The sequence below is a fragment of the Perca flavescens genome, chromosome 7, assembly GCF_004354835.1.
Source record: "Perca flavescens isolate YP-PL-M2 chromosome 7, PFLA_1.0, whole genome shotgun sequence".
Lineage (NCBI taxonomy): Eukaryota > Metazoa > Chordata > Actinopteri > Perciformes > Percidae > Perca > Perca flavescens.
Window position 1 is genome coordinate 18,968,020 of NC_041337.1, and position 27,155 is coordinate 18,995,174.

The 27,155-nt window shown below is 44.1% G+C and overlaps 1 protein-coding gene across 4 annotated transcripts in view; it reads right to left on the bottom strand.

Moving 5' to 3' along the window:
• Positions 1-1,322: 1,322 nt before the first annotated feature.
• rarga (retinoic acid receptor gamma a) overlaps positions 1,323-27,155 on the bottom strand; it is a 43,492-nt gene continuing 17,659 nt past the window's right edge. For 3 of the 4 annotated variants that reach the window (XM_028582216.1, XM_028582214.1, XM_028582215.1), the window contains 7 exons: positions 7,507-7,655; positions 6,947-7,088; positions 5,789-5,952; positions 5,184-5,360; positions 4,635-4,839; positions 4,268-4,426; positions 1,323-4,036 (listed from right to left, as the gene is read on the bottom strand). In XM_028582216.1, the coding sequence (XP_028438017.1) occupies positions 3,675-4,036; positions 4,268-4,426; positions 4,635-4,839; positions 5,184-5,360; positions 5,789-5,952; positions 6,947-7,088; positions 7,507-7,655 (1,358 nt within the window). In that variant the 3' untranslated portion in view covers positions 1,323-3,674. Of the gene's footprint in view, positions 4,037-4,267; positions 4,427-4,634; positions 4,840-5,183; positions 5,361-5,788; positions 5,953-6,946; positions 7,089-7,506; positions 7,656-20,563; positions 21,130-27,155 lie in introns of those variants that run through there. The other variant, XM_028582217.1, reaches the window with a different exon arrangement.

Below are 27,155 nucleotides of genomic sequence, written 5' to 3' on the forward strand. Positions count from 1 at the left end.
GATTGTTCCTTGTAAAATAGTGTATAATGTATGGACCTGATTTTAATTCCAGTCTGGCATTATTGATCTGTCTTTAATGATAGTTAATTAAAGCAATCATATAATTGATAGAATCTCATCTCTGTTTATCACCCTCCTCTGATTCTCTCTCCCTCTCTCTATTAATAAAATCAAGGTGAGGCATTAGTATCCCACACTGGTACGCTGGAAAAAAGAGAGATGTTTACTATCGAAGAGGGTTCCTGTTCTTTCTCAGGATGTCAAGAGAGCTGGTCTTATCAGTGACAGTGATGTACTCACGGTAATACATTTGCGACAATAAATGACTTGATTTTTTGTGACATTTATAAGTAATCTGAAATATGTTTAAAAGGTGTTCCTTGTTTTATTAATTTGCTTGTTTCAAAAGTAGTTTTTAAAATATTCTGACAAATGTGTTGACTTTAAGTTGAGTTTAAGGCCCTGTTTTCTTTCACATTTCACAGGTCATTACGAAACTAGACTCAGTTTTGGATCCAAGATGCTCCCTTTTACAAGATCAAATATCGCATGAGTCCAATAAAATCATGTTGGACCATGTTCTGACTGTTTAGCTGGAAGCATCATTTTTATTTTCTTTGGCAATATGCACACGATTCATATCTGAAGCTAACAATTATTTCGTTATCAATCTGCCAGATTTCTTTTGATTAATAGTTTAGTCTATGAAACATAAAAAATTGCCCATTACAACTTTGCAGAGCAGCAGGTGATGTCTTCAAATGTCTAGTTTTGGTCAACCAAAAAAACAAAACAATATATAATTAATATACAATGACATGAAAAGCAGAATGTCTTGTTTGTTTCATTTGTGGTGTACAGCTTTCTAATGTGCACTCTTTTTTTCTGTACATGTTCACCTTTCGAAAAATCAATACATGAATCATAACAGACACATTTACTTTTTAACTTCTAAACCACTCTATCTTTGAGACAAAACTTAAGGACTTTACGCTACCTCCAACTGCACTGTGAACAAATCTTAGGAACAGACCTTTATCTGATGTCCTTGTTCAGCAGGAGGCTGTGATTTATGGGCCTCTACACCCACAGCTCTCCATGACCTAACAGACCTTGCTCTTATCCTCCATGCAGCAGTGTTCACCCTGCAGTCATGGTGCAAGAGCTCCCTCTACTGATACATTTGGTAATGCATGGTTATATTCACTCAAAGCTACTACTTTACAGGAGTAGAAGACTCATATTTTCCCTGTATGAGTGAAATTTGTGATTGTTAGAATTACATTTTGCATGAGGAAGGAAAATTTAATTAATAAATCCAGTAATCTCACAAAAGTAGTTTATTGTGCCTCTTACTGTTTATATGGCTTTTCTTTGTATGATAAGAGTTGACATAAACAGAGAATAGACAACACCTTGGCCATGTTTAAAAATGAAAACATGAAACGACCTTATCTCAATGTTCTGCCTGCATTACCATCACTGACATCATGACAAGCCAGCAGAGAGAGAGAAGGGATGGGGTCATCACACAGTTTTTGTGTGACAGCACCGTGCTGAGGACATTCACCCAATGACTCAAAACATGTTAAAGCATTCACACACACACACACACACACACACACACACACACACACACACACACACACACACACGCGCACGCACGCACGCACGCACGCACACAGGAGACCTGCCCATATTCAGAAAATGGGGCCTCTCACCGCTACAGAAAGAATGTTCATATTGCTTCAAAGAGAGACAGAAAAAAACATTTGTACTGTATTTCAGCCGCGCTCTCCCGGCTGATCGCCTATTGAGACATTTTGGCAATAAAGAAATGATACATGAGAACACATAATCCTCCACAGCTCCTTTAAAGGGAAGTGAGGATATACACAAGAAGGCAAAATTATATAATGGCTTTTGGGATGAGAAGGCGGTGTGATGCACGGATGCCAGCGCGAGCACAGGCGAGGCAGTGTTGGTGACGATGATGATTTGTCCCCCTCTGGAAGAGTCAGACTGGCATCCATGCTGTTTCTCAGACTTGTCACCTTCTGTGTACACGTAGAGGGGTTGAGCTGATCAAAACGGAGTCAAGAATACACACATAAATATTGCCTGTTTCTAGCATGCCTGACAGCAGCTAGGGTTTGGTCCTTACTGAAAAGCCCTGAGTCTGATTCCAAAATGTTTTCCATAGAGATTCCTGCTTTCGACTTGCATATGTCTTTGATTGTTGTGTTGAAGCATGATGTTGCTACTGTGTGTGGATATTTTTTTGTCCATGCTGAAAGTGTGCATTTGTCTACTGACATCATCAGGGAGTGCTGTAAGGTTGATTGTATTCTATATGTTGATGTTGTCACCAGTTTGGACATGCTGGATGAGATATAAGCTCACAGACAGTAACTCTACTCTCAGCGGACGAGATGTGCCTTCCTTGAATAGAGGATCACAAAAGTGCTACATATACGGTCAAGTGTAAATCTCTGTCTGGGCAGGCTGTCGATTCCAGGTTGGCACGTCTGCTACAGCTGAGGGTAGAGTGAACGGAGTGTGTGTATGAGTCTGTTTGTTTGTGTTTGTGTTTGTATGTGTGTGTGTGTGTGTGAGTGAGACTGAGGATGTGTTAGTGCATGTGTGAGTGAGTGCTGGATCATGGCTGGAGTCCCTGCCAGTAGTCAAACTCATGCTCCAAAGATGACGGTCCTAACTTTGGCACAAAGATACTTACTTTCCACATTGACAGCTTTAGTTGGCTACGAGAGCAAAATAGAATAATGCCAATTCCCTGATAACAGAAACTGATTAAGTCACTGCAACATAACAATAGTGTTCTGGGTTGATTATCATTGACATCCTCAGTGAGCCAAAGTGCCCAAAAAAGCCCCAGCTAAGCATATGTAGCTGATAAGGAAGACCCAGCCAGTTCTGATTACCCTTCTTTTCCTCAGAATATCTTCTCAGGAAAGCTCTTCTCAAAGAAAATACTCATCTAAAAGGATTCATATATAAAACCAGAATAACAAATAAAGACAAAAATATAATGGTATATAGATATGTATGGACTTATTCATAAATTGAAGGAAAAAAAGAAAGTAAAGTAAAACGGAAAACAATATTCAAAAGCAATAACCACAAAAACAAAAGATTAGCATACTCAATTTGGTTTTGCCCTGTACTCTTGTTGTCTTTTGAGAAATGTGCTTGTTGTAATCCATCGAGTCAACTGCTCAGGTCTGGTGTCTGGTTTGGCCTTTCCCCTATTTAGATATAAACAACAACAGTGGGGAAAAAAATGACGTTTGTCTTTCTCAAAGAGTTTCTGTTCTTTTTGTCAGGTTAACTTCCCTCTTGGCTACGCCAGGAGTTCATATGGTCTACTGTCATCTCTCCTTTACTTTATTGTTCTGTAGTTCACTTGTCATGGACCATGTGGCCTGAGTTAGAAGTGTCTCATAAGGCTCTGCTGTGCTCCACTGTGGAGGACAGAGTGATGTGCAGTAAGGAGAGCAAAAGGGGAGAGGGAAGGCCAGCATTTTGTTGAGGTGGGTGAGTGAGTGAGGTTGTGTTGTAAGTCTCTATGTATTTGTGTGTGTGTGTGTGTGTGTGTGTGTGTGTGTGTTTGAACCTGTATGTGCATGAGTGTGTGTATGTATGAAATGCTCTGTTCACTGCGCCCTCCCAACAAGGCCTTTCCTCGACCCATCAATGGCATCCAGAACCCCCCAGGGCTCCCCATCACTGTCTGAGCCCCTGTCCCGATCTTCATCCCCAACGTCCTCATCGTCGTCTTCGTCCTCCTCCGGCGATGGTTCGCTGCCGTTCTCTGTGGCCCAGCTGTCGTCCTCGTCCTCAGCCTCCTGCTTGACCTGGGCTGGTGGTGGTGGTGGAGGTGGTGGTGGAGGTGGCGGCGGGCTCTCGCTGCCCTCTGTTTGGTCTTCAAAGGCCTCTGGGTTCTCCAGCATCTCCCTGATCAAAGGGGGCATTGGCCCTGGGATCTCCATCTTCAGAGTAATGGCTCTCTCCGCACCTGGAAGCAGAGAAAATGGCGATGCTAGATTACTAATCATGCTTTAAACACTGCTCCCCCTGCCACAAAGAGGACACAAATGAAACACCAAAAGACTCAAGCTAGTAGACATTCAGTGTCTTACTGACAAAGCCCTCTTTGTCAGTAAGACACTAACAAATTGGTTATGACAGCGGCCAGGCCTTTTTCAAAATCAAAATTTGTTGTAGGAATTACTCTCTTCACACTAACCTTTAGTGCTGATACCCCTGAGGTCAGTGATCTTCATCAGCATGCGGGGGAACATGTGAGGTTTGTTGGGGCGACGGCGGCGTGCATATATTTTTAGAGCCTCAAGAAGAGGCTCTTGCAGCTTATCCACTTTCTTGGGCTCCTCTAGATCCATACGGTCTGGTGAAGAGTGCAGAAAACACATTACATTCTATATTATTTACCAGAATTGTACATAGCCATAAAAATTAAAAGAAATGTAGAAAGTTGTATTATAGTTAAATTATTAAGTGAAATAATTTAGCTCTTTTACATTACTAATTCTGTCAAAGCAGTGACATGAATGCTGAAACTGATATGGTCACTGTGTATGTGTAAGCTGCAGTACCTCCACAGATGAGGCAGATGGCGCTGAGGAGGCCGGTTTCTGTGTCGTCCATCTCCAGGGGTAGAAGCTGGCCAGCAAAGGCAAACACCAGGTCTGTAAGTGGTCCAAAGCCGGCGTTGTGCATCTGAGTCCGGTTCAGAGTCAGGCCATCTGAGAAAGTCATAGTGTCCTGTTCTGGAGTGTAGCGTGTGCAGATCCTCAGCATCTGTGAGCAAAAGAAGGTGGAAAACTTTGTAAGCACTGAGCAAAATATGATGTAATGGTAATTTAACAAGGTTTTCTGCAGCAGCAAAAATATCTGTATTAGCTAAACACAGATATCAGCTCAAAGTGTCATGTGTGTTTAACTATTTTCACACCAAGAATTCAGTAGGCTCAGTTTCTTTTTTTTTTTTTTTTCTTCAGTAGGCTCAGTATTACTTGGACAAACCTTCCTGCACTACCACCTTTCACCACCAGATGCCAGTATTTACTCATCTGTCAAGTACATTTATTTGTAAGAAAAGAGCAAGTGAAGATGACAAAAGGGAAAAGAGCATAGTTCCTCACCAGTATGTCCAGGCAGGCCGACTTAAGTAGAGTGATCTGGTCAGCGATTGTGAGGGTGGTGAAACCCGGCAGCCGCTTGGCGAATTCCACAATCTTGATGATGCATTTGGTGGAGAGCTCACTGAACTTGTCCCATAAACCCAGATCCAGCTGGACACGGTGGTCTGAGCTGGAGTTCTGAACACACAAAAACACACACACACACACACACACACACACACACAGATCAGTATGTTGTTACAGAGGTGATGTGCAACCCTGTTTGCATCAAGAGCGAGCGTGTCCGAGCCTCACAACACAACATTTACATTTTACATCAATCAAAGGGGGAGAAATCTATTTACATGTTGCATCAATCATTCAGAGGCCACACAGATGGCTTAATGGAGAACTGAATTAGTTAAACCACCACTATGTTGGGAAAGCTACGGTGAATTTACGTCTTTGCATGCAATCTGGGAGCCCTCAGTGACGGCATAGCTTGATGCAAGAATGTTGCCACACACAGTATGAGTGAACAGCGGTGTAGGGTGATTGTGAGTATAAGTGTGTGTGTGTGTGTGTGTGTGTGTGTGTGTGTGTGTGTGCATGTGTGTGTGACTTACGGTGGTGTATTTGCCCAATTGGCCAAGTGACGGGAAGGTTTCTTGGTGAGCTTTGCTGACTTTATTGACCAACTCCTCTAACTCTCCACTTAGCTCATAGCTCTCTGGAAGCACCAACTCCTCCTTCACATCCTTCTTCTTCTTGTTTCTGTCATTGCGCACCGCTTTGTAAAGAAAAACAAGATGCAACACAGATCAGCTACAGAAGGTTTCTCTTCTTTATCTGTGATCACATGTAAAAACATCCACAGCACTCATACTCTGTGTCTTACTTCACTGTCAAGGACAGTGTGCTCGCTAGTGGAAACCAGAACTCAGTAGCAACGGAGATTTGCTCTTAACAGTATTAACATATTTCCTTTAGCATGGGACAGACACTCGCTATCTCTTTCTTATCACCCGCTCTCTTCCTTGTCCATCTCTCTATCCACTTGACCGGTGCACATAAGCCAGTCCTGCACTCTCTCCCTCTCTGCCTCCTCTCCCTCCTCCTCCCATACTTTCCTTCCTCTCAGGATATCCAGTAATAGCAGAGGCACAATGTGATCCCGGTCTTAACACACATCCCACACAAACATTACACCCACATATATGTCCCACGGGCTCTGTGAAGGGCAAGCAACTGCCACTTACACACACAAGGTTAAACTAAAGAGGTCACATAACTGCGTGAATCCTGGCGCCATTAGCTTTGTCAAAACTCAAAATCACGTTCTCTGCTCTGTTGCCTTTATGAATGAAAGCAGTGTTTGTGCTGGCCACAGGGGCGAAGTTCTGTGGTGAAATAGGAAGTCAGAATCATTTCGTAAAGCGATTAGTCATATGATTGGTACACTGCCCAGCCTCGCCCTGATCACCACCCCTGGTAGGCTCATCATCTGCTTCTGCACTCTCTGCTGCATAGTTTCCCAGAGTCTCTTTAATAATAGATGAATACAATAATTCCCTGTGTGAATCAGGTCAGATCTTTCCTTCGGTGGTAAAAAGCCAAGTAGAATTTAAATATCATCTGCTTGCCAATGTCTCCAATGTACCTAGGTATATCATACTGTGTCTTAATGTATGATCTAAGATGGATATATGGATATTCACATGTGAGTAAATATCCATGTTTCGGAAGTGGGTCTCTCTATATCTTGGGATTCCAGGAGGGCTCACCTTCCTTCGACATGCCGACCTCAAAGCACTTTTGCAGCCTGCAGTACTGGCAGCGGTTGCGTGTGACCTTGTTAATCTGACAGTTCTTGTCTCGGTGGCAGGTGTACACCATGTTCTTCTGGATACTTCTGCGGAAGAAACCCTGGAGCACCAGGAAGCAAAAGACAAAAGGGGGATAGGGCAAAAGACATTATAGTCAAGTCATCATATTTAGGATGTGACATTTAACTGTTTCTCTTTCATAATAGCCCTTCTTTCATCTCTTTTTTCTAACTTAAATCCAGAAAAGAAAAACAAAACATTCTAGCATTTAAACTCTTTGTATGGTCATGATCGGGGCTTTTCACTTTCTTTTTCTTTCTGTTAGTGATTCCATTTTTCACTCTACGATCTAACCCACATTATAAACGTAGCTTCAGACTGCCTACAAGACTCCATTATCTTGAAGAAAAGGCAGGTAACAAATACCTAATATCAATTTTCAACCCCGCATTTTTCTAAATGTATGTAATAAATCCAGTGAAAGCAAAGCTCAAAAGGCTCCGGCAGGTTCTTCTCACCTTGCAGCCCTCACAGGAGCTGACCCCGTAGTGGTACCCTGAGGACTTGTCCTGGCACACAAAGCAGGGCTTGTAGACACGAGGTGGAGGAGGTGGAGACGGAGAACTGGGTACCATCTCCTCTGAGCTGGTGCTCTGGGTCTCCACCGCTATGGAGAAGAAGAAAAGAAAGACACATGATTTGTCAAACATCATTGTCCTGCAGCTAGTCAGAAATGTCAAATGTGCACTTGTCAATACATGTAGCAGATGAGGATAATTGAGTGTGTTCAACTGCATTCAAACATGATATGACCGCTGACAGCATTTCCAGCAAGAGATGCTGAGTAACGATGTTCAGTTGCCCTGAAGGTGGATTGAGTTATATTATCACATATTCCTTTTTAGCTTGTCTCTCTGTGGCGCAGAACTGATAAGATAAGAGAGAGAGTATGAATCATAGGCAACAATTTCTATTTCCAGGACCAATTGCCACCCTAAGGGGCAGCACTCATGTGCATGTTTGTGGAGATTATTGTTTCGTGTGAACACAGTGAAACAATGGAAGGATGACTGTATGACAGCAGAGACAAAACTGTTTTTTACAGCAGCATGCAAGAGTGCTGTTGATCGACAGCTTGTCTGATAAGGTCGGGTAACAGAGTGAGCTGTTGCAGCCAATAGTCATAGCTGGCTCTTCCTCATTCCAAGGACTGACAACAGCTCATGATGGCATTTTGCACGCACAAGAGTAGACACATGCATGCAAAGCTCTTCTTCTACGTTTTAAACTGGAACCCAACTGTGATGTCAGCGCAAACCTGAGTCACATACTTGCTATGGTACATTCAACTTCACTATATTCCAAAGAGGAACACATACAGGCTCCTTTGGATGTGTGCAGCATATGGATTCCATACTTCCCCTGAGAAACATAAGCTGCTGCACACACGTAGGACCAGACCCTCGTCACATATGCTAGCCTGCACAAACTCATAGACACACATGTTGCTCGGGGGAAGTATGGAATCCATACGCTGTACACTTGAACATCCACTTACCCAACAGCAGCTCTTTCAACTTTCACCCTTAGTTACCCTCAAACTTCAACCCCCCAACTCTGCATCCCACCACCCCAGCACACAAACCCTATTTTTCTCTTGTTTCCTGGCCCTAAATTCCTCAGTGCAGCCCTGCCAGGTTTTAATAGAGGCCTAAGCTCGTAAGGCGGCCTATAAAGGCAGTCCCATGGCTGGACTGGAGGCCCCAGCCTGGCTGGCCTACACTTTATTGGGACTCGGTCACCTTGGGCAGCTATTCACACCACCAGCTGTAGCTCCCAGCCCGTAAAAAAAAAGCCAATCATAAAATAAAAAACAGGGAGGCTCTAAAATTCTAACTTTTACTGCCCCCACCTCCCCCCAGCACCTTCAATGGCAAGCACAGAGGGCTAGCCTAAACTTAACCTACAACCCCCACTCCTCCTTTCTCTCACACCCGAGGCTGAGGCAAAAACCACCAGCTTGGCTTTTTACAAGAGACTGGAGACTTCAAAAAGAAGAAAAAAAGGGGCATAAAAAGTGGAATTTGATAAAAAACAGAGAAAGGGGCAGAGGGGGAAAGGGGGAGGAGGGGACACAGTTGCTCCTGAGGGCAAATCTTGTTCAAGACCAAGCTGACCATTACTACCACTTCTGTATATAGCTGCTGTGACTGCCCAGCTACTACCTCATTAATGACAGTAACAGAAATATGTCAGACATTTTTCATTTGTTGCCTGCTGCTCAAACATCTGTTTTTCATATACATTTTTATATTTGACTATTCAGAATTCACATTCAAATTCCTCCTTTGAAAGCCTTACTTTGCTGGAGGCAAAGATGTTTTCCATTAGCTTTTAAGAGTGATCCCAAAGCCAAATGTGCAAATCAAACTAAAACCTGAAGTTTACACCCGCTGAATGTTTCTACAGCAGTTCTCATATCTCCCTGGCCAGAATGCAACAAAGCAGTATAGGGTCAGTGGGAGAGCAGAAACCCTCTGAACGTGCCATGAACCTCTGTGTTTATGCAATAATAACAGCAGCAAATGAGGCTCCAGACCGAGCGCTGAAAACCCCATTAGAAAAGGACAAACCATATGTGGCGTCAAGTAACGAACACTGACTGACACCGTCTAAATGGAGGAAGAAAGCGAGCCAAACAGAGAAAGGCCATCCTGGAGAAAACTCGGACAGGCGGTGAAAGAGAAAATACATCAGGCTCCGTCAACACGTTGAACCTGGTTCCTGCCAGAGAACATGACTCCTGTACCCGCCTCCCAGACTTCGCCTCATTCAGCCCGGTCCATCCAAAGCCCCCGCACCACTTACCCCAGGGCGCCACAGTGAGAGGGCCCATTCAGGCAGCCCCTTTCCCCAGTCTCCTCAACTCAGCTCATCACTGTTTAGAAAACAAAGCTCTGTGAAATGAGAGGCCCTTCTTATCAGCGCTCCGAGGCATGGGGCACCATTTGCATATCAATCCGCCGGCCGAGGCCTGTGAGCCGATGACGGACAGATGAGACGAGAGGAGTGGGATAGGTTGGTGGCTGCTGTTGTTGGGGGAGGAGAAGAGGATAAGAGAGGCAAGAAGGGGGATAGTTGAGTTACCAATAGCCACTGTTCGTTTCCTGCTAAGTATCAGTTTACTCTCTAATCCCTTCTCTCAATGCTCTCTGTGCACAAGTGGCCCAGCTGCACTGACCAGGCCTAATCCCCTGGTCACATACACGCACACACAGAGATACTATTCAATGGCTACAAACTCCACACGAGGATAATACTCACTGGCTACAAACACACAACAATCCGCACAACAATCCGCCCCTACATTACACTAAAGTGCTTCAGCGTGAGTGGGATGTGCAGTACATTATTCTGCAGAACCTCATTACACGTGAAATCTAACTGCACACGACAGAAATAGCTGTTTAGCTGAAAATGACTTCAACTAGGTCAATTACTTCAAATTCTAGGTCAAGTCAACTGGGCCAACTGACGTCCCTTCAGATTCACCAGATACATTAGGAAAAAAAAAAAAAGATTAAATAGGAAGATATTATAAAGAAAAACACTGTGGTGGTGACACTGAAGCTGCCTGTTGTTCACTCAACTGGAACAGGGAGTGTTTCTAATGTATGTGAGCAAAGGCCGTGACTATGCTGCTCTGGTGTTTTTTGTTGCAACACACTCCTTTTAGCTGAGCAGCATATGACATTCTGGCAGGGTAACAAGTATTCTTTCGCAATAGGCAGATTTTGTCTACGTGACTTGTTGGTGTGATTGAATCTTCAGCGGGACACTGTTCAAGAGGTCTAGTCTTGGCATGTGAGAGTGAATGCACAGGCTGTGTGAGGACAGTGTTACAGTACAGTACATGAGTGACACATTTCTGTGTTTATGTCTATTTGTTTTGCAAATGAAGGACTGTTCATAACAATGCACTATAGTGAGCGCCACTGTTCCCCAAAAAATATATGTGTGTGTGTGGCTCATTGTATGCATGTTTTTTTTGTGTTAAACTGCAAGCACAGGCATGTGGGGCCTTTGTCTCCAACTCTACCTTCATTAAACAGCCTGTAAAGCTTGCGTGTTCTTGTCGAATGCACTGAGCAGTAAAAGAGTGTGAGACTTGGAGGCAGTGTGTGAGAGAGGGGCACACAGTAGGGCTCACTATGAAAAAAGGGGTAGGCATTGGGCAGACAGCAGTGGCAGACGGGGAGCAGATTGAGACAGGATTGTGAACAGTGGGTTGGAAGACTTGCTGGCACACTAGGTGGGGCCTTTGAGGGTGCCCTTGGCAATCTACCCCATGGCAGAGGCTACAGCACCGCAGGGCGCTCACTGAGTGACCAGCAACACACCGAAAGGTTTCTATGAAGAACTGCGCTTCATGAAAGAGGAAAAGAAACTACCACACCCTTGTCTCTGGTGCCAGCATGTTTCACCCTCCTTCTCTGTCTCTGCCCACGTCTTCCTGCCATCCCTCTGAGGCTTCTGTTACAAGGTCCCCCACAACAGGCACGTTTCCTTCCTCTTGTCAGTACCAGTCTTTCCGGAGGATCTCCGTCACTGCTCTTGTAACCACTTCTCTGTGTCCCTCGCTGCTACACCTTCTTACATGTGCTCTCATTTCCCACAGGTCGTATAATACTGCTGCTCTGTTCAAGCTCTGTTGCACACAGTTGAGTCACCTGCGAGCTTTTAGGTGGGTGGACTATCAAGTCTCTCTTGTTGAGTTACACAAGCACTCACAATGTAACCTGCCTTGCCTGCAACTGAGAAAGAAATGGTTTATATGGTGAGGAAGTTGAAAGCTGGGAGGAGGGAGGGAAGAGTGTGTGTGTGTGTGTGTGTGTGTGTGTGTGTGTGTGTGTGTGTGTGTGTGTGTGTGTGTGTGCATGTGTTGACAAGGAGGGGGGATGCTTTCATTAAAAGGTGCTGAGAAGTAGCAACGCCCTTTCAACAGCTGTCAGAAAGCTCATTACCTGGGCTCCTACAGACACACACGGACAAATTCACTCTCACGCCTGTAAAGAGGCCCCACTAAGCTGTGTTTTAAAACAAGGTCTATGATAAAAATGGGCTGTAGACCAGGAGATGGCTCAGGTTTGAGTGGTGAAAACACACCAAGCCCGGCCAGGAGTAGTGAGAAACAAGACATTAACACAAACCCACCCCTCCAGGAATTTACACCCTTTTGTAAGAACCAGCAGAAAGTCATGAAACACAAAGAGAGACAGACACATGTGTGAACACACATGATGCACACATTTTTGGCATGTGTTCATAGCTGCCATTAGTTCTAATGACAAAACTCTGGACATTTCAGGAGTGATACAACGTGACATGGCACACAAGTCTTGCACACACGCATGCACGCACACACACGCACACACACGCACACACACACACACACACACACACACACACACACACACACACACACACACACACACACACACCTTTAACTATAGCTCCCCCAAAAAAGCGTACAAGCAGAGCAGGAAAGACAGCAGGTGGGATAAGCCTGTATCCTCAGGGCACATTTTAAAAAGTGGAATTACCCTTGCAGTCTGGTGGTGCTCTCAAAACACCCTTTCTTCTTTACAGCACCTCATAAAGGGCCTTTTGATATTTTCTTGATGGAGTCGGCCAAGCCAACATTTGGCAGCAAGCACCCCCCTTTTCCTGCACCACACAACCCTGTCAAGAAACACACAAGTTGGCTTCAAATGGACAAACTTGCCCACCAAGCTGCTTGTCCCCGGTGAACCCATGCAAAAAAAAGTTCCCTTCACATGTCCTTGAACAAAACCTGAGGAAGGAGGTATTAAAAAGAGAAGGGAAATTAAAGGAAACATACTTTCAATGAAAGCATTTTAGTCAGAGGCTTTTATAGCTAGTGCAGGAAAAAGCAGACAGTCAAGTGCAGACCTGTGGAAAAAATGTGCCCCCTCATCCCTGTGGTGAGCTCCAGCTGACTCTTCATCTGCCCACCAGAAGACAGAGAAGAACACAGCTCTCCTCCGGTGACTGCCGAGTGAACCCAAACCTGGCAATGTGGCGCAGGCCTCGGCCATTGATCATGTCAAGAAGACAGGACAACTCACGGGCAGGTGAGGAAGCAGACAGAGAGCGAAGACAGGCAGACAGCTGAGGTGAGGAGAGAAGAGAGTAGAGAAGAGTCATCGAGGCAAACCCTGAGTCCTTTGATCCTCAGGTTGTTCCTCATCCTCCCAGACTTCCTCTCACCATCTGTAGCCCTGGCTCTCACCTGTCTGTCTCTGGCAAGGCCACTAGTGCTCGTTCAATTGCTATTGCTTCCTCCCCACAACAATAGAAACTTACAAAAGTAGAAGTAGCCCAGCCCTGGCTGCAGCCTTGCTCTGTCAGAGGAAGTGAGGGGAAAGGAGGATAATGTAAACAACAACAGTAGTATTCACTCCAGCTCATTGGGGAAGCACCACAGACCAAAGCGGGGAAACGCAAACCTCTTATTGGAAGGAACAAGCACACGTAGTAGTAGCACAGTTCATCCCACTCAAGATGTAAATGTCTGTGCCCAAGCATCTGCACACACTACACTAAGCATTTCCTCTTGTTTTTTTTACCTAGGCCTAGCCATCTATCTAATCCCTCTATCTAACTATTTGCATCTAGCTACAGTTTCACTCCATTTTTTCACTTGGAAGGACTTTAAGGCAGCACTGCGAGAGACAAAAGCAAAGACCGAGACTGAGAGTAAGATCAACAACGAGAAAGTAGCCAGAAAATGACTGTGGTTTCCTGATGTCTGAGTGATTAGCGGTGCATAGTGTGAGTATGTGGTGATTTTTGAAACACTGGCACAAAGTCCCCTTAAACTGGCACAAAGAGTCATACCAGAAGTCACTCTGAGAAACTACTGCTTTGAGTGGTTTAGTGGAGCAATGATGCATATCAGAGTTTTTCACTTTTGCTTGGCAACCAACTGCTAACAGGTTGCCCAACTCTGCGTCTGGGCGGAGGCTGTCAGAACACTGACAAGAAATTCAGATTGGGGCCCAACAGTGATTAATTTCCTTCAATGTATGCCTCTCGATGTGTTGGAAGTTCCATGTGAGATTAACATGAAGCAATAACATCACATTTGGACATTTGACTATTACCATTCAGAGAATACGTCACTGAGAAAGTAAGCAATGCCCATTCAGTAAGTTCCCATAACAGAAGTGCACCCTGAACTCATTCAACATTCCTGAACAAGGCATAAATCATCCCAAGCAGCCCCTAACTCCTTTTTCTGGATTGCTTCCTGTCTAACTGTCTGTCTGGCTGGTTTACTCTCAGTGTTTTCTGGCAAATGTGAGGTGCTCAAACAATGGAGAAGGAGCTGATAAATCCAGGCCTACTGACAGGATGACTACAGCCGGCTCTCATTCGATCACAGGTCATGCTACAGTGTAGACATAGTCGTATTATCTGCTAGTTTGCAGCTCCTGAAGAGCTTGTGATTTTTTTTCTTTGTGTCTATGCATGCCTGCTTGTGAGTGTGTGTCATGTGTGTAAGTGATAATGCACTTCTTGTGTCAGATTCAGTGCAACACATTTACTACAGGGCAACACTGAACAGTGAGTGGGTTTACACGCACTTCAGTTATCTGGCAATTGTTGGTTTTCTGCACTAACCTGAATTGTTTTTGACAAAAACCCGATTTAGATAGCTACATTTCTACAGGAAAAAATGGATTTCATAACCATGTTTACACAGGAACATGACAATGAAAATGAAAATAGCACTGTAAATGCAATGCAGTGGGATGAAAGGAAGGGTCATTACTGTAACTATGCATCCCTGTATACAAAATAAATACATCCAAAATCTGACAAAAAAAGAAACTTGAATAAATAAGTGTTTCCACTGTAGAGTAGACAACTTGTAAAATGTGGATACAGGCACACAGTAAAAGAAAAGACTGTGTGGTCTGAGAGTCTTCAAAACTATGACAGAGAGAAATCTGATAATTGACCAGCTATATGTAAAGTTTTCAAGATGTTAACAAACTCTCCTGTTTCCTGTCTTAACCTGATTTCTCCCAATACCCTGGTTTCATTTGTGCGTGTAAACATAGTCATTCAGTAAACACAGAAGCACACTGTGTGTGTGTGTGTGTGTGTGTGTGTGTGTGTGTGTGTGTGTGTGTGTGTGTGTGTGTGTTCTCCACTGAAATTTATGTTTCCCCAGTAAAAAGTCTCAAACCTTCAGTTAAGTACACAATTACAGGCATATCAGCACACACACACACACACACACACACACACACACACACACACACACACACACACACACACCTGTTCCCCCTCATTGATCACACAGGCAAAATATACACAAAAACAAATGAACTAATGTTAGGTATAAATGAACTTGTTCCCCATTAACCAGAAGTGGTCATGGCAGTTGCACATTGGCAGAATTTGACTAATATCCAAGTGAAAACAACGCCAGCAGGCCTCCCTCCCTCTGCTAACTTTTCTTCCATCACTCTCCAACCGTGAGCCCAGATAATAGTTGTACTACACCAGCCGCCCACCACTCCCTGCCAAACACTGTCTGCTGCGTAAACACAGCCCATTCACACATACACAGAGGGAGGACAGTCAGGCTCGTCTGGGTTTTTAGTCCCAGCCTGGCTGTCCAAGCCCTCCGCTTCTCATAACAGTGAGCCCCTAGCAACGCTCGAGCCAAGCCGTCAGTCAATAACATGGTGGTAACAGAACTGCTATCTTCACTCTCCGCTCACACATGGCTCCGAGCTAGCTGACATACACACACTCCTATATATACTATACACAAACACACATGTGCAACAGTACATTGCGTGCTCACCAGTGAAATAAACTCTCACAGGTGCATGCCTGTGTACAACACGCACACACAAACGCCAAGGTGCACACACATACACACACTGCCTGCCAATTGCCCACGCCTTTGTACAAGGGAAAATGTGCCTGGCAGGCAAAGAGCTGTTCTCAGTAAACTGCTACAATAACAGCAGCCAGACATTGGTGTTAGGGTGGGCAGCCACAATACCTCAGTGACCAGCAAACTATTGTGAAAGAACTTTCGAAAGTCCACATTTTATACTCTGCTGATACAAAGGGGCAAACTGTTGGCCCAGTTGCCTCATAACAGCCTGAGCAGGATTCCTCGTAATGTTTTAGCGTAAGCGTTAGCACTCTTGTGAAATACTTAAAAATGTAATGAAGATGGACAGAAAGTCATACAGATTCAGCTTCCACACGGTGGTTGATGGGTTTTATTTACACCAGTGTGTCTGACGCTGCTGAGGCTATAAACTTCTATTAGAGCAGAGCTGGATTCCAACACAGGTCTGTGGAATCCAGCCTGGCACATTGTCTGTCTCTGGATTTGACACAGTAGTCTGTGTGACCAAAGTCAGCCAAACAGGCATGTAAACACTACATACATTGACATATAATAATTCACATACAGACGCCACACACGCAAGCACAGGTTGACACGCTCATATATATGCAAAATCACACATGAAAAGGGGGCTTGTGGAAATAACTTTAAGCAACTGCAGGGATTGAAACTGTTTATTTATAGGCGGCACAACCTATTAATGGGCTCAGCTATTACTGCAGAGCTGAGACAGATCTGTTAGCAAGGTGGTGTGATACTGCAACACAATTAGCCCTTATATAATGGCTTCATGCTATGAAAATCTTTTCCATGTTGTAATGTAATATAATACAGAAATTATCATATAACTATTATGGAGTTAGCATGAACTTGCCTTCTTGCCAAATGAAACTATATTTAATATTATATTTTCAGATTCAATTTGTCATTGCAGAGTGCTAGTGTGAATACAACAAAAAGAGCTGCCTGAGCTTCTATTATCAAGACATACATACAGCATACACAAACACACATTCCTGCATACATGTATCAGCTCATGCATATACACACACATGTACAAACAAATACCTACACTTATACAACACTTATACAATCCCAGAGAGCAGCTTAGCAAAATAGGGGCCCTCCATCCACTAACTGCACTCTAAAATGAGGTGTTTTTTTCAATTACAGCTTGGAGTTAAAGAACAGAAAAGGTTACTCTCATGCTTCAGTGTTTTGTACATTTCCCTTTGAACTGATTTTCTACTTCAAACAGCTCATTTAGTTGCAATGGCATAATTGTTTTCAGACACAAGTGAAGGTCTTTCCTGAGGTCATATCAATTACGACTCAGTGACCTTGGACTAGCTGACTACTTAACTTCAGCCATTCATTTGACATTATCTTGAAAGGATCAACAAGGTTTATGTATATATAACAGAACTGACGAGTCCTCATTAGAACTGCAACCATGGTACTATAAGTCTCCTTTATTCACACACACACACACACACACACACACACACACACACACACACACACACACACACACACACACACACACACACACACACACACACACACACACACACACACACACACACACACACACACACACACACACACACACACACACAACTCCCCCTACCCAAGAATCCACTATCTATTCCCAGTCCTGCCCCCTCAGGCATTCTAATCTTTTAATTGAATCTTTTGTAATTATAATGAAATAACTGCGGACTTCCATCAGGGAGAAAATGATCGGGGGCCAGAATGTGCCAGCGGTCACAGGAAGCTCTTATTTCTCTGCCATTGCTGCCTAGATAGTCCCCCATTTCAATTAGCTCCTCAATTCACATTTGAACAGCATATTAAGGGAAAACAAAGAGGTGTGTGTGCCTGTGTGTGATTGCACACTTGGTGATGGATCACTTTAGCAATCTGTTACTGCCATGTTACTCTCTTGTTTTTATCACTTGCAAGCATCACAATTAATATCCAAACAGTGTTCTAAAAGATCTAGCTACGAGTGTGATTTGGTGAAAAAAAAAAAAAACACACACTTCCCCTTCTTCTGACCCTGGAGAACTGCTAAGCATAATTGCCTCATTCTTCTAAGCAAATGAACATTGGCAGTTGAAGGGATCGGTCTGCATAGGCTCTCTGAAATGGCTTCCCTGGCAGTTGACTAATTCAGTTCTCATTGACGTATGACTAAATCAGTGTCCATTATCCTTACTCGCAGGGCAGCTCAGATGTAGTACTAGCTCCGTGGTATAAGGCACTTAAGAGCATTACACAAGCCAAGCTGGTTGAAAGGGTCTCCTTTTCAGCAAGCTGACAAGGCCGCCACACATGGTGTAGATCTGACATTGGCCAGGCCGTAGCCTCTCACTAACCTCTGACATTGAGGTCTCCCACTGGTGAACAAAAACAGGAAAACTGACCACACACTTTTAAAGTCCTCGGACTGTCCCGGGCTAACAACAGTGACACTTATCACCGCAGGAGATTTACTGCAGAGACAATAGGAGATCTCATTTTGTGTAAGATTTAAGGGGACACACATTTTAAATTGCATTTCCCACAGATTATTAAAGAAATACTGACCATTTTAAGATACAATGTTTTCATGAAATTCAACTCAAAGCGCATATTTTTCCACACTGTTGAATTATTTTTCCAAACAGAGGAAAAACACAGTTAGACCACAGTAATTCATTGTTGAGTATCATGCAAGGGCCAGGTAACTCTCTTTACAAACCCGGTGGTTAGTTTGGTGTGCAGAGAGGGTGCTTGTGTGAGCGTGACATTAGGAGCCAGACAGGTCCCTCTGTTGTGCAGCTGGGCTGGCTTAATGAGATATCAGACTTAAACATCAATTCATCAGCCTCATTGATGAGGACAATGAGAGGCAACTGCTTCAGCAAAGAGAGGCATTATGGCTCCTCATGTGGGGATAGGGCTGCCTTGTTTACAAAGGTTATTGGGCACAGAGGGCTTGAAACAGTACACCACACCAGCTTCCACTTTGCTCTGCTCTGCTAGACTCAGCTCCCTTCCCCTCGGGGCAGCTTCTCAGGAGTTTTTTTTTTCTTCTTTTTTTTATCTCTTTGATTTTTCTGGAACAAAGAGTCAAATGAAAAATGTACTTCTGGAATCTGGAGGCCTAATTTTCAAATGTGTGCATGTGTGTGAATAGGTTAACAGGAGAGGCCATAGAAGTCTGATTGATTAAATAAACAAATCTCATCTTGTTATCATCAGGGCTCCCCTAGCTAAGCAGAGCAGGCTGGGCTGGCTGGTGTCCCCCCTGGCCTCGGCCTCCACTGACAGGGGATCTGTCTTCATTAAAGCTCAGCCAGTGTGCATGACAGCCACTGAAACGCTGGTGTCTTCACGATTAATGAAGACAGATGACTCGCCCCGAGAGGCAGTTAAAAGGAACAAAAAGTAGGAGGATGAACAAACAGAATAATACCAAAAATAATCAGAACCAAATTCAAAAAGCTTCCCAAAAACAAGAAAACAGGTTAGTTGTTTATCCCACCGCTCTATCTATTCTTGTATTCTGGATTGTTTTTACACTGTCATATCTGGCTTGGATCCCTCCACACTTCTCCCACCATGCCATGCATACACACCCCCACTCCTTTTCCACTCTCACACGCTCTCTCACAGCAGTAGAGGCCCCCTGGAAGTGTATGGAAATGGACCCCAGTTTTGTCTGTCCAGAGACAGGCCTGTTGTTAGAGTCAGAGCCTTGTCTGAAGTCAGAGGTGGAAGACGGGTGAAGAAAAATGAGAGTCTGACAGAGGAAAAGAGAGAAAAGAAAACTGGCCAGAATATCCATCAGCTTTTTTTTTTAGACTGGGTATGCATTCTATATTTCTAATTTATCCATTAAATAATTCATCTACTTATTAATTCATAGCTCCAGAGGAATATCATTATCCATCTTGTATCCAGAAGCATAAACAAACCTCTGACTTATGAGGACTGCATCAGGCTACACACAACTTTTAAACATCTGTAATATTACACAGGCTATATTTGTCAAAAACCTTTCATGATAAATACATCAAAAACCAAACTTGTAGAGTTAAACCCACATGAAGACAGACAGATTAACTAAACCTGTTTGGGTATCCAAAGCATCCGTCTTTTCTCTTCCTGTCACACACACACCGCCTCTTTTTCTCTTTCTTTCATCTGTTCATACTGTATTTTTTAGTATACAGCACCTGGCAAGGTCAAACCTCAGGTGGCAACACAGTGTCACTGAAACTTGACTACATGGGCTCAAACCCACAAGTCAAACATCTACACACAAAAGTACATGAAAACACACACACACACACACACATACAGTGCATATCATATCATAGCAGAGTTTTTTTCAGATGGCTGAGCAGCTCAAACTGGCTGTGGGCTGTGAGGGGGAGAGGATAGCAGAGGAGAGGAGACTGTCCCAGTCTTTTCCTGTGACAGCAGCCCCCTTGGTTGAGCCCTGAGGGGTAAGCTAGCGAGGAATACAAGAGAGAGAGAGAGAGAGAGAGAGAGAGAGAGAGAGAGAGAGAGAGAGAGAGAGAGAGACATGATTGTGTCATACAAGAAATGCCACTTACACTGAACGCTGGCACTGCCTGTCCAAGCGAAGGGGTCCAGCCCCGCAAAGAAGGGGCTTGCCTTCCGCAGCATGCATGCACCGCGGCTGGTGACATCATAGAGCTGACGGGGGCCCATACCCAGAGCCTCCATACAGTCGAACATGGCACCCCACCCCCCCAGCCCTCAGCAACAATCACTACGAGCCCTCAGTCCTGCCTGTGTCCTGCCCTGCTTCCACTGCTCACGTCACCCGCTGGAGCAGTGACAACAACAAACAGCAGCACCAGCTAGCTGGATCTGCTACCTTCCCTTCCCTGCCTGCTCTTATCTCTCGCTGTCAGTCTCTCTGCTGTCCTTTCCTGCCGATGCTGGATTTCCCCTCTTTCCCTCTCAGCTGGAATGCAGATCTGGTTCCTGCCTGGCTGAGCGGAGCTGAGCGTGACTCTGACTCTCTACTCTCCCCCTGCCCTTGGGTGAGCTGCTCTCTGTCTGCTGTAACAGACCTAAATAACTCTCACAGCCTCTCACAGCTCTCGCTGAGCCCCAGACACGGCGGAGCGAACCAACTGCCTCGGCATGACGCTCTGAGAGGGGGTGGAGAGAGAGAGAGAATGCCATAGAGGAAGGGCTAGAGAGAGGGACCCAGGAGGAGGGGGGAGAAGGGAGGGAGAGGGAGGAGAGGGGGCCGGCCAGCAGAGCCTGCACTGGAGGAAGGACTGATCTGGTTAAGGGACAAAACTCTATTCCTATTCTTCTTTTGCATTTTTGTCCGTGCTGCTTTTGTGTTTTATATTTCAGCCCAGAATGCAAACAAACAGCACCCCTCCCCTCGTGTCCCATTCAGATCTGGTCCCTGTCTCTGTCTGTCTTTCCATTGCACCTCCCCCAATTCCACTGCAGTAAATATGAGCCCACCTCCCCTCCCTTCTCTGAGCCCCCGTCTCTAATCATAACCATATTAAAGTCCAGCCACTGGCCGGGTGAGTATGTGTGTGTGAGAAAGAGAGAGAGAGAGAGAGAGAAAGCGAGAGAGAGAGAGAACATTGTGCTGTGGTTGAACCCAGAAACCAGATGCCAGAGTAAATCCCTCCCTCCTCTCTGTGTGTTTGAGGGAACAGAGGATGGGCAGTTCTTTCTGTCTCTCCCTCTGGAAGTGCTTTAACAGTGATGAATGAGGGCTGCCTTGCTCAATCCCCGCAGAGCATTTACAGAGACAAATACTCCCAGTATACAAACACACCATGTGCTGGACACACTTCTCACAGGTTCTCTTGACCTTGTTTGTGATTTATCTCTGAGCAACTATTGAGAAGAAATACAGAGAGATGCAAGGATGCAGATGTGATAAAGTTGTGCGAGTAATTCATTTTAACGTAACACCTGAATATATCATTGAGCCTTCCGCATTCAGTCTTCTTTAGCACAGACTGTTCTGTGTATCGCTGAAATAATTCAATTTAAAACATAGCACTGCCCTCACAGTGACGGTAAATCAAAGGAAATCAATAGGCGGTCAATAAAAAAGCCTGTCACTGGTCCTAACTGTTGCTCAGCAGACGGATCGACTCTAGCTGAGCTAAAGCAAACAGCTTGATACAATGGGAGATATATGATAATAGAATGGCTTTCGTCTGTGTGCCCTGCACATTCATCTCCCCCCTGTCAGACCAGTACAAGTGGTATAGCCCAGCAGGCAAAAAAGACAACATTTCCTGTCAATCTGTGCTGCTGGCTACGCTCTCCATAAACACACAGTGCCCTCCCTCCTCCCCATCCTCCCTCCTCATCTGTCTCACACTTCACTCTTTTTCCTGTCTCATGAAAGAAACCATGCTTTGACGTTTCGGGCTATTTTGAATGATTTTGATTAAATTGTTTATTGACTTAAAAGCTTTTCCTTCAGTTGAGATCTCTTGTTTATTTTGTTAAGCTGGCACACTCGAGCAGTCATACACACATGCGGGCTGATACTCCTTGCATACACACAGGCACACATTTAACAGCTCTTTTGTTGCATCAAACAGTTAACATCAGTAGTTGTTATGTGTTTCTTCAAACAGCTGTCGGGTCATAAAGAGGAAGCTTTATGACAGCACGAATAGAACAGTGAGGCTAGATAACAAACTATTATCTATCAAAGATGCCCCTGCTAACAGTTTGTTGTTAAAAACGACTCTTCCTTTCCACCCATTTACACAATGATTCAAAAAATTCTTGATCTGGATGCATTTCAGATTAAATCATTGCCACAGGTAACATTTTTATGATCGACAAGCATTCTTCTCACACTCGTCTTTCACTCTGTTTCCTGTGTATTTTCTTTTTTCTTTTTTTGCTGCTAGTTTCAAACTGCATCCTGGAAACTAAAAACTGGCTTATCCCCTGGTGTGCAAATGTTCTTTGTAACATCAGTGTTGTTTGCCAGGGCTGCTCTCTGGACCGGCGAGCCGCAACACAATCGATTTATAATATCATGTGCTCACACTTGAAACTTTTGTTTTTGGAGATTTATGGACCTTATCCGATTCTCTCCTGGTTTTGACATTTCTTTTTTACTGTGTTTGAGACTATAATTCAGACCACTAACCCCAGGTTCTTCACTTATTGGCATACAGCACTGTGAGCTGAGAGTCTTCCAACGCTTCAGAGGGTTTGCGGAGTGAGTTTAGACATCTAATCTACACATACTCCATACTGTTGCTGACCCAGGCCGGTCCCTGCCTCCCCTTCCTCCTCTCCCTCCTCCCCTTCCTTCCCCAGCCAGAGAGGTTGAACTCTAGAAGAAACCCCCACTGGGCCACTAACTTTCCCCCCAAACTTATCCTTCCCTCCCTCCTTCTATTCCTCACTCCCTGGCTCACAATTCTCTCCATCGCTCTCCTTTAATCCACCCCCACCCCTCCGTTTCTGCAAATACTCTCCCCATTTCATCAAGTTCCCTATGGCCATTATTTTCCCTAACTGCATGAGTTGTTTTAGCTGAAAAAGTTCTCTGCTTTTGTTTTTGTTTTTGGAAATGTTCCATTTTCAGACACTGCCAACTCACTGGTCATTTTGTAACTGCTGCTTTCCATCATGTTTAATTGCACTGATTAAACCAGACTTCTACACATATTCAAAATTTTGAAATGTTTATTTTGTGATATGATGTTTCATCTCTTTATCTATACAGTAGATGGGTACGCTCAGTTAGCTGGTCTCAGACTGCTTATAGCTCCACGTGGGCCAGGGCCCAGGAAAATCAAGCTTTACTACTGTCTGACGTTCTGATGCCGATTACAGATAAGACGTATACAACACATTGTTGCCACTTCCTCTGTATACAGTCATTCAGGTTCCAGCCAAGCAGTCAACAACACAGTGGTGTGTGAGGCAATAAAGACTTGTTTTTAATGCGCTAAATGCAGCATGGCGATTTTGAAAAGAATGTAGAGCTTTTTCAATGCTGATGTGAACATGTGTGTGGACGTGCTGAAACAGATTGATGGTGATGATACACTGAACACCAGTTCAGAGCGCCCTCCCACTGTAGCTAGATTCAGGTTACACACACACACACACACACACACACACACACACACACAGGTTGTTTTTAACACCTGAGGTCCATGCATCTTTTTTTATGAACTCATTAAAAATAGTAGTGTCCTATATACGTTATGGTGGGCTGTTATGTTTGTCAGCAAAAACAGTGTGCAATCCTAGCATTCTTACTCATCACATCCATCAATGTCTCCACCAGCCGTAGGTTTTACACGTTTAGCTCTGACAAGACATGTGATCTTATCCACTCATCTACTTCACTCTCTCACAATATATCTCTAGAAGATACCTGATGTGTCACTGAGGAAGGATGTCGGGTAGGTGAGGCATGACTTATGAGAGAGCTCTTTTCTGAGCGGCGGCCATGTTGGCCTCTGTTCACATGCTGGTCCCACCAAAGACCTAACAGAGCTACTTTTCAGAGTACTATCAGTCTTGGCCATCTTTCAGCAAAGTCTTTTTCACTCTCTGTCTTTCTCTCTCTCTATCTGCACTGTCATGACATTTCGCTACCCGTGTTTTGTGGGAAAAAAAGGAAGATCTTTCAGTTGTGTGGCCAAAAATATGAAACCCCCCCATCTTGTTCTCAGCCTGCCCTGTGCCTGTGTGCCCTCCCACGCCTTCTGCGGGCCCATCCCTCTTTTCTTGCCATTGCGCGCTCTTCATCTTGCACGTGCCCACAAAGGCCCATCTGAAAACAGCCCCCTCCCACTTTTAATAGTAGCCTCTTTATCTTCATCTGTCATCGTGTCAGAGCTGTAGTACACTCTGTGGCCTCTCCCTTACCAGCAACCTTTGCTGACTTTCAACGCAGGCATGCAGGATCAAGCAAGCGCACACACACACACACACACACACACACACACACACACACACACACACACACACACACACACACACACACACATTTAATACACACGCAAAGTTTCAGAAAGTTTCCAGCACTTAGGGCAAATTGGCTCCAACTTGCACAGAGGGATAACCAGAGGAAATCCAAGGTGAAGGCTAAGGAGAAGAAGAGAAAGAGGAGAAAGAAAAGCAAGGGAATTCAAGAGTGCATAAGCCGACAGGGTTTAGGTGGATATCATCTCAGGAGCAGATATTCCACTCAGTTACACAAAAACTCCTTCAGTGCGTGCTTTAAATTGACTGGAAAAACAAAGTGGCTCTTTCTGGCCAGTTCACCCCTAATCTGATAAATAAATGCCAGCAATGGTTGAAAAATATAAAAAGAACGATGTGAGGGGAATCGATTTCCAAAAAGAAGAGGAGCGCCTCAGAGAGCTGTCATCTTGAGGCTAGCGGTAGCCAAGGGAGATGAAAGCAGGGATGTCAGATGATGTAGGGCTGTTTATTATAGCAGAGGAGGCTCCATCTAAAATTTCCCTCGGGATGAATAAAAGTGTCTGTCTGTCTGTCTGTCTGTCTGTCTGTCCTTTCTATCCAGTTTCTGATAGATCAAGTACGCGGCGCATTTCTAATGTGCTGTGTAGATCATGGTAGATAGATCAAGGAACAGAGATGCCAGCGAGCAGATGGCTCTATAACGGCACTTTTTTTTCGGATTAAGTTTTGACACTCGTAACGGTAAACGGCGGGGTCAAAACTAAACACTGCTAACAATGATCTAGTGTAATAACTGGGTAGTTCATAGTTTGATGTAGTACTACCTTTTATGTGATGGATAGATAGATAGATTACTGTTGCTGGATAGAGATTAATTTTTAGTTTAGCATATCCAGACTTGATTTCTTGTATGTTTTTGATAAAGGCTTGAACAACATGATGATGCTATTTTTGTTAAGAAAGAAATACAATATTGGCAGGTGATCATGCAAAATCAGAGATGAGGAATGATTTTGTTCAAAATACACCTCATGCATCATTACAGATCCCTTTCACTGCTCTAACTTACTCTCTACAATGATTATAATACATATGCAATGACCACATATGCGTCTCTCATTCCTGAAGTTTTATTTCACCCCAAGTTCAGGCAATTTTTCTGCACTTTCAATAAATCTATCTGAGATCAGTAAATGACACAGAGATTGACAAAGGTCGGCTTTGCCCTCAAGAGCCAACAGAAAATCAAAAAAAAAAAAAAAAAAACTCTCAGGTGTCTCAGAGGGCCTTTCACAAGTTTAAAAACTGTGTCTGTAGGGAAGTAAGGGGTAGCAGGGCTGAGCTCATCATTTTCATATCCATACATAGCTCACTTTCTCTTTCGTCTCCCTCCCTCCCTCCCTTCACTCAAATATGCAGTATCCCCACATAAGCACACACGTTATGCAAAATTCAAACCTTCACAGTCAGGCACGTACCCACGTACGGTACCTCCATCAAGGCCGGGCTGAAACCCAGCACTTCAACCTTAAAGAAAATAAATAAAGCGGTACAATGCGCTGTTTGTGCTCTGCTTCGCATCCAGCCAAGAGGGCTTCACTCTGCTAGTCGTCAACATCCTTCCCTGCTGTCCCTCTCCTCCATTTAAGGTTTGCTTTAACATACCCTCTCGTACCACATTTCCCACCAAAATGGCTCCTTTACGCAACTCCCCGAGCTCCATATGCCAACATAACCTTCTTGTGTGTGTGTGTGTGTGTGTGTGTGTGTGTGTGTGTGTGTGTGTGTGTGTGTGTGCGCGCGCACACACACAGATGCATGCATATATGCTTAGCAGCCAAAGAGAGCTTAGCAGTTATAACAATAAGTAGTAAAATAATTGGACAGGTGCAGGAACCACTCATCAGTATTTATTACAGGAGGACAAAAACAAAAGGAACCCAAATAGCCTTAGACGCTACTCATACACTGCACAGTCACTGTTGTCTTTTACCTTCAGGCCAGAGATACAGATCACTTATATTTAGGACCAAGAGAGCCATGACAAGTTTTGTGCCTACATCTATCAGAAATATGAATGATTGACACATTTACTATTTTAACTTTTTTTTTTTTTTTTTTATGTAACTGTTTCTTAATGCTTAATGCTTATTTATCATGTATTTATCTATTGTACTTTGCAAGTTTTGGTTACTATTTATGTTACCATTTATTGGTAAT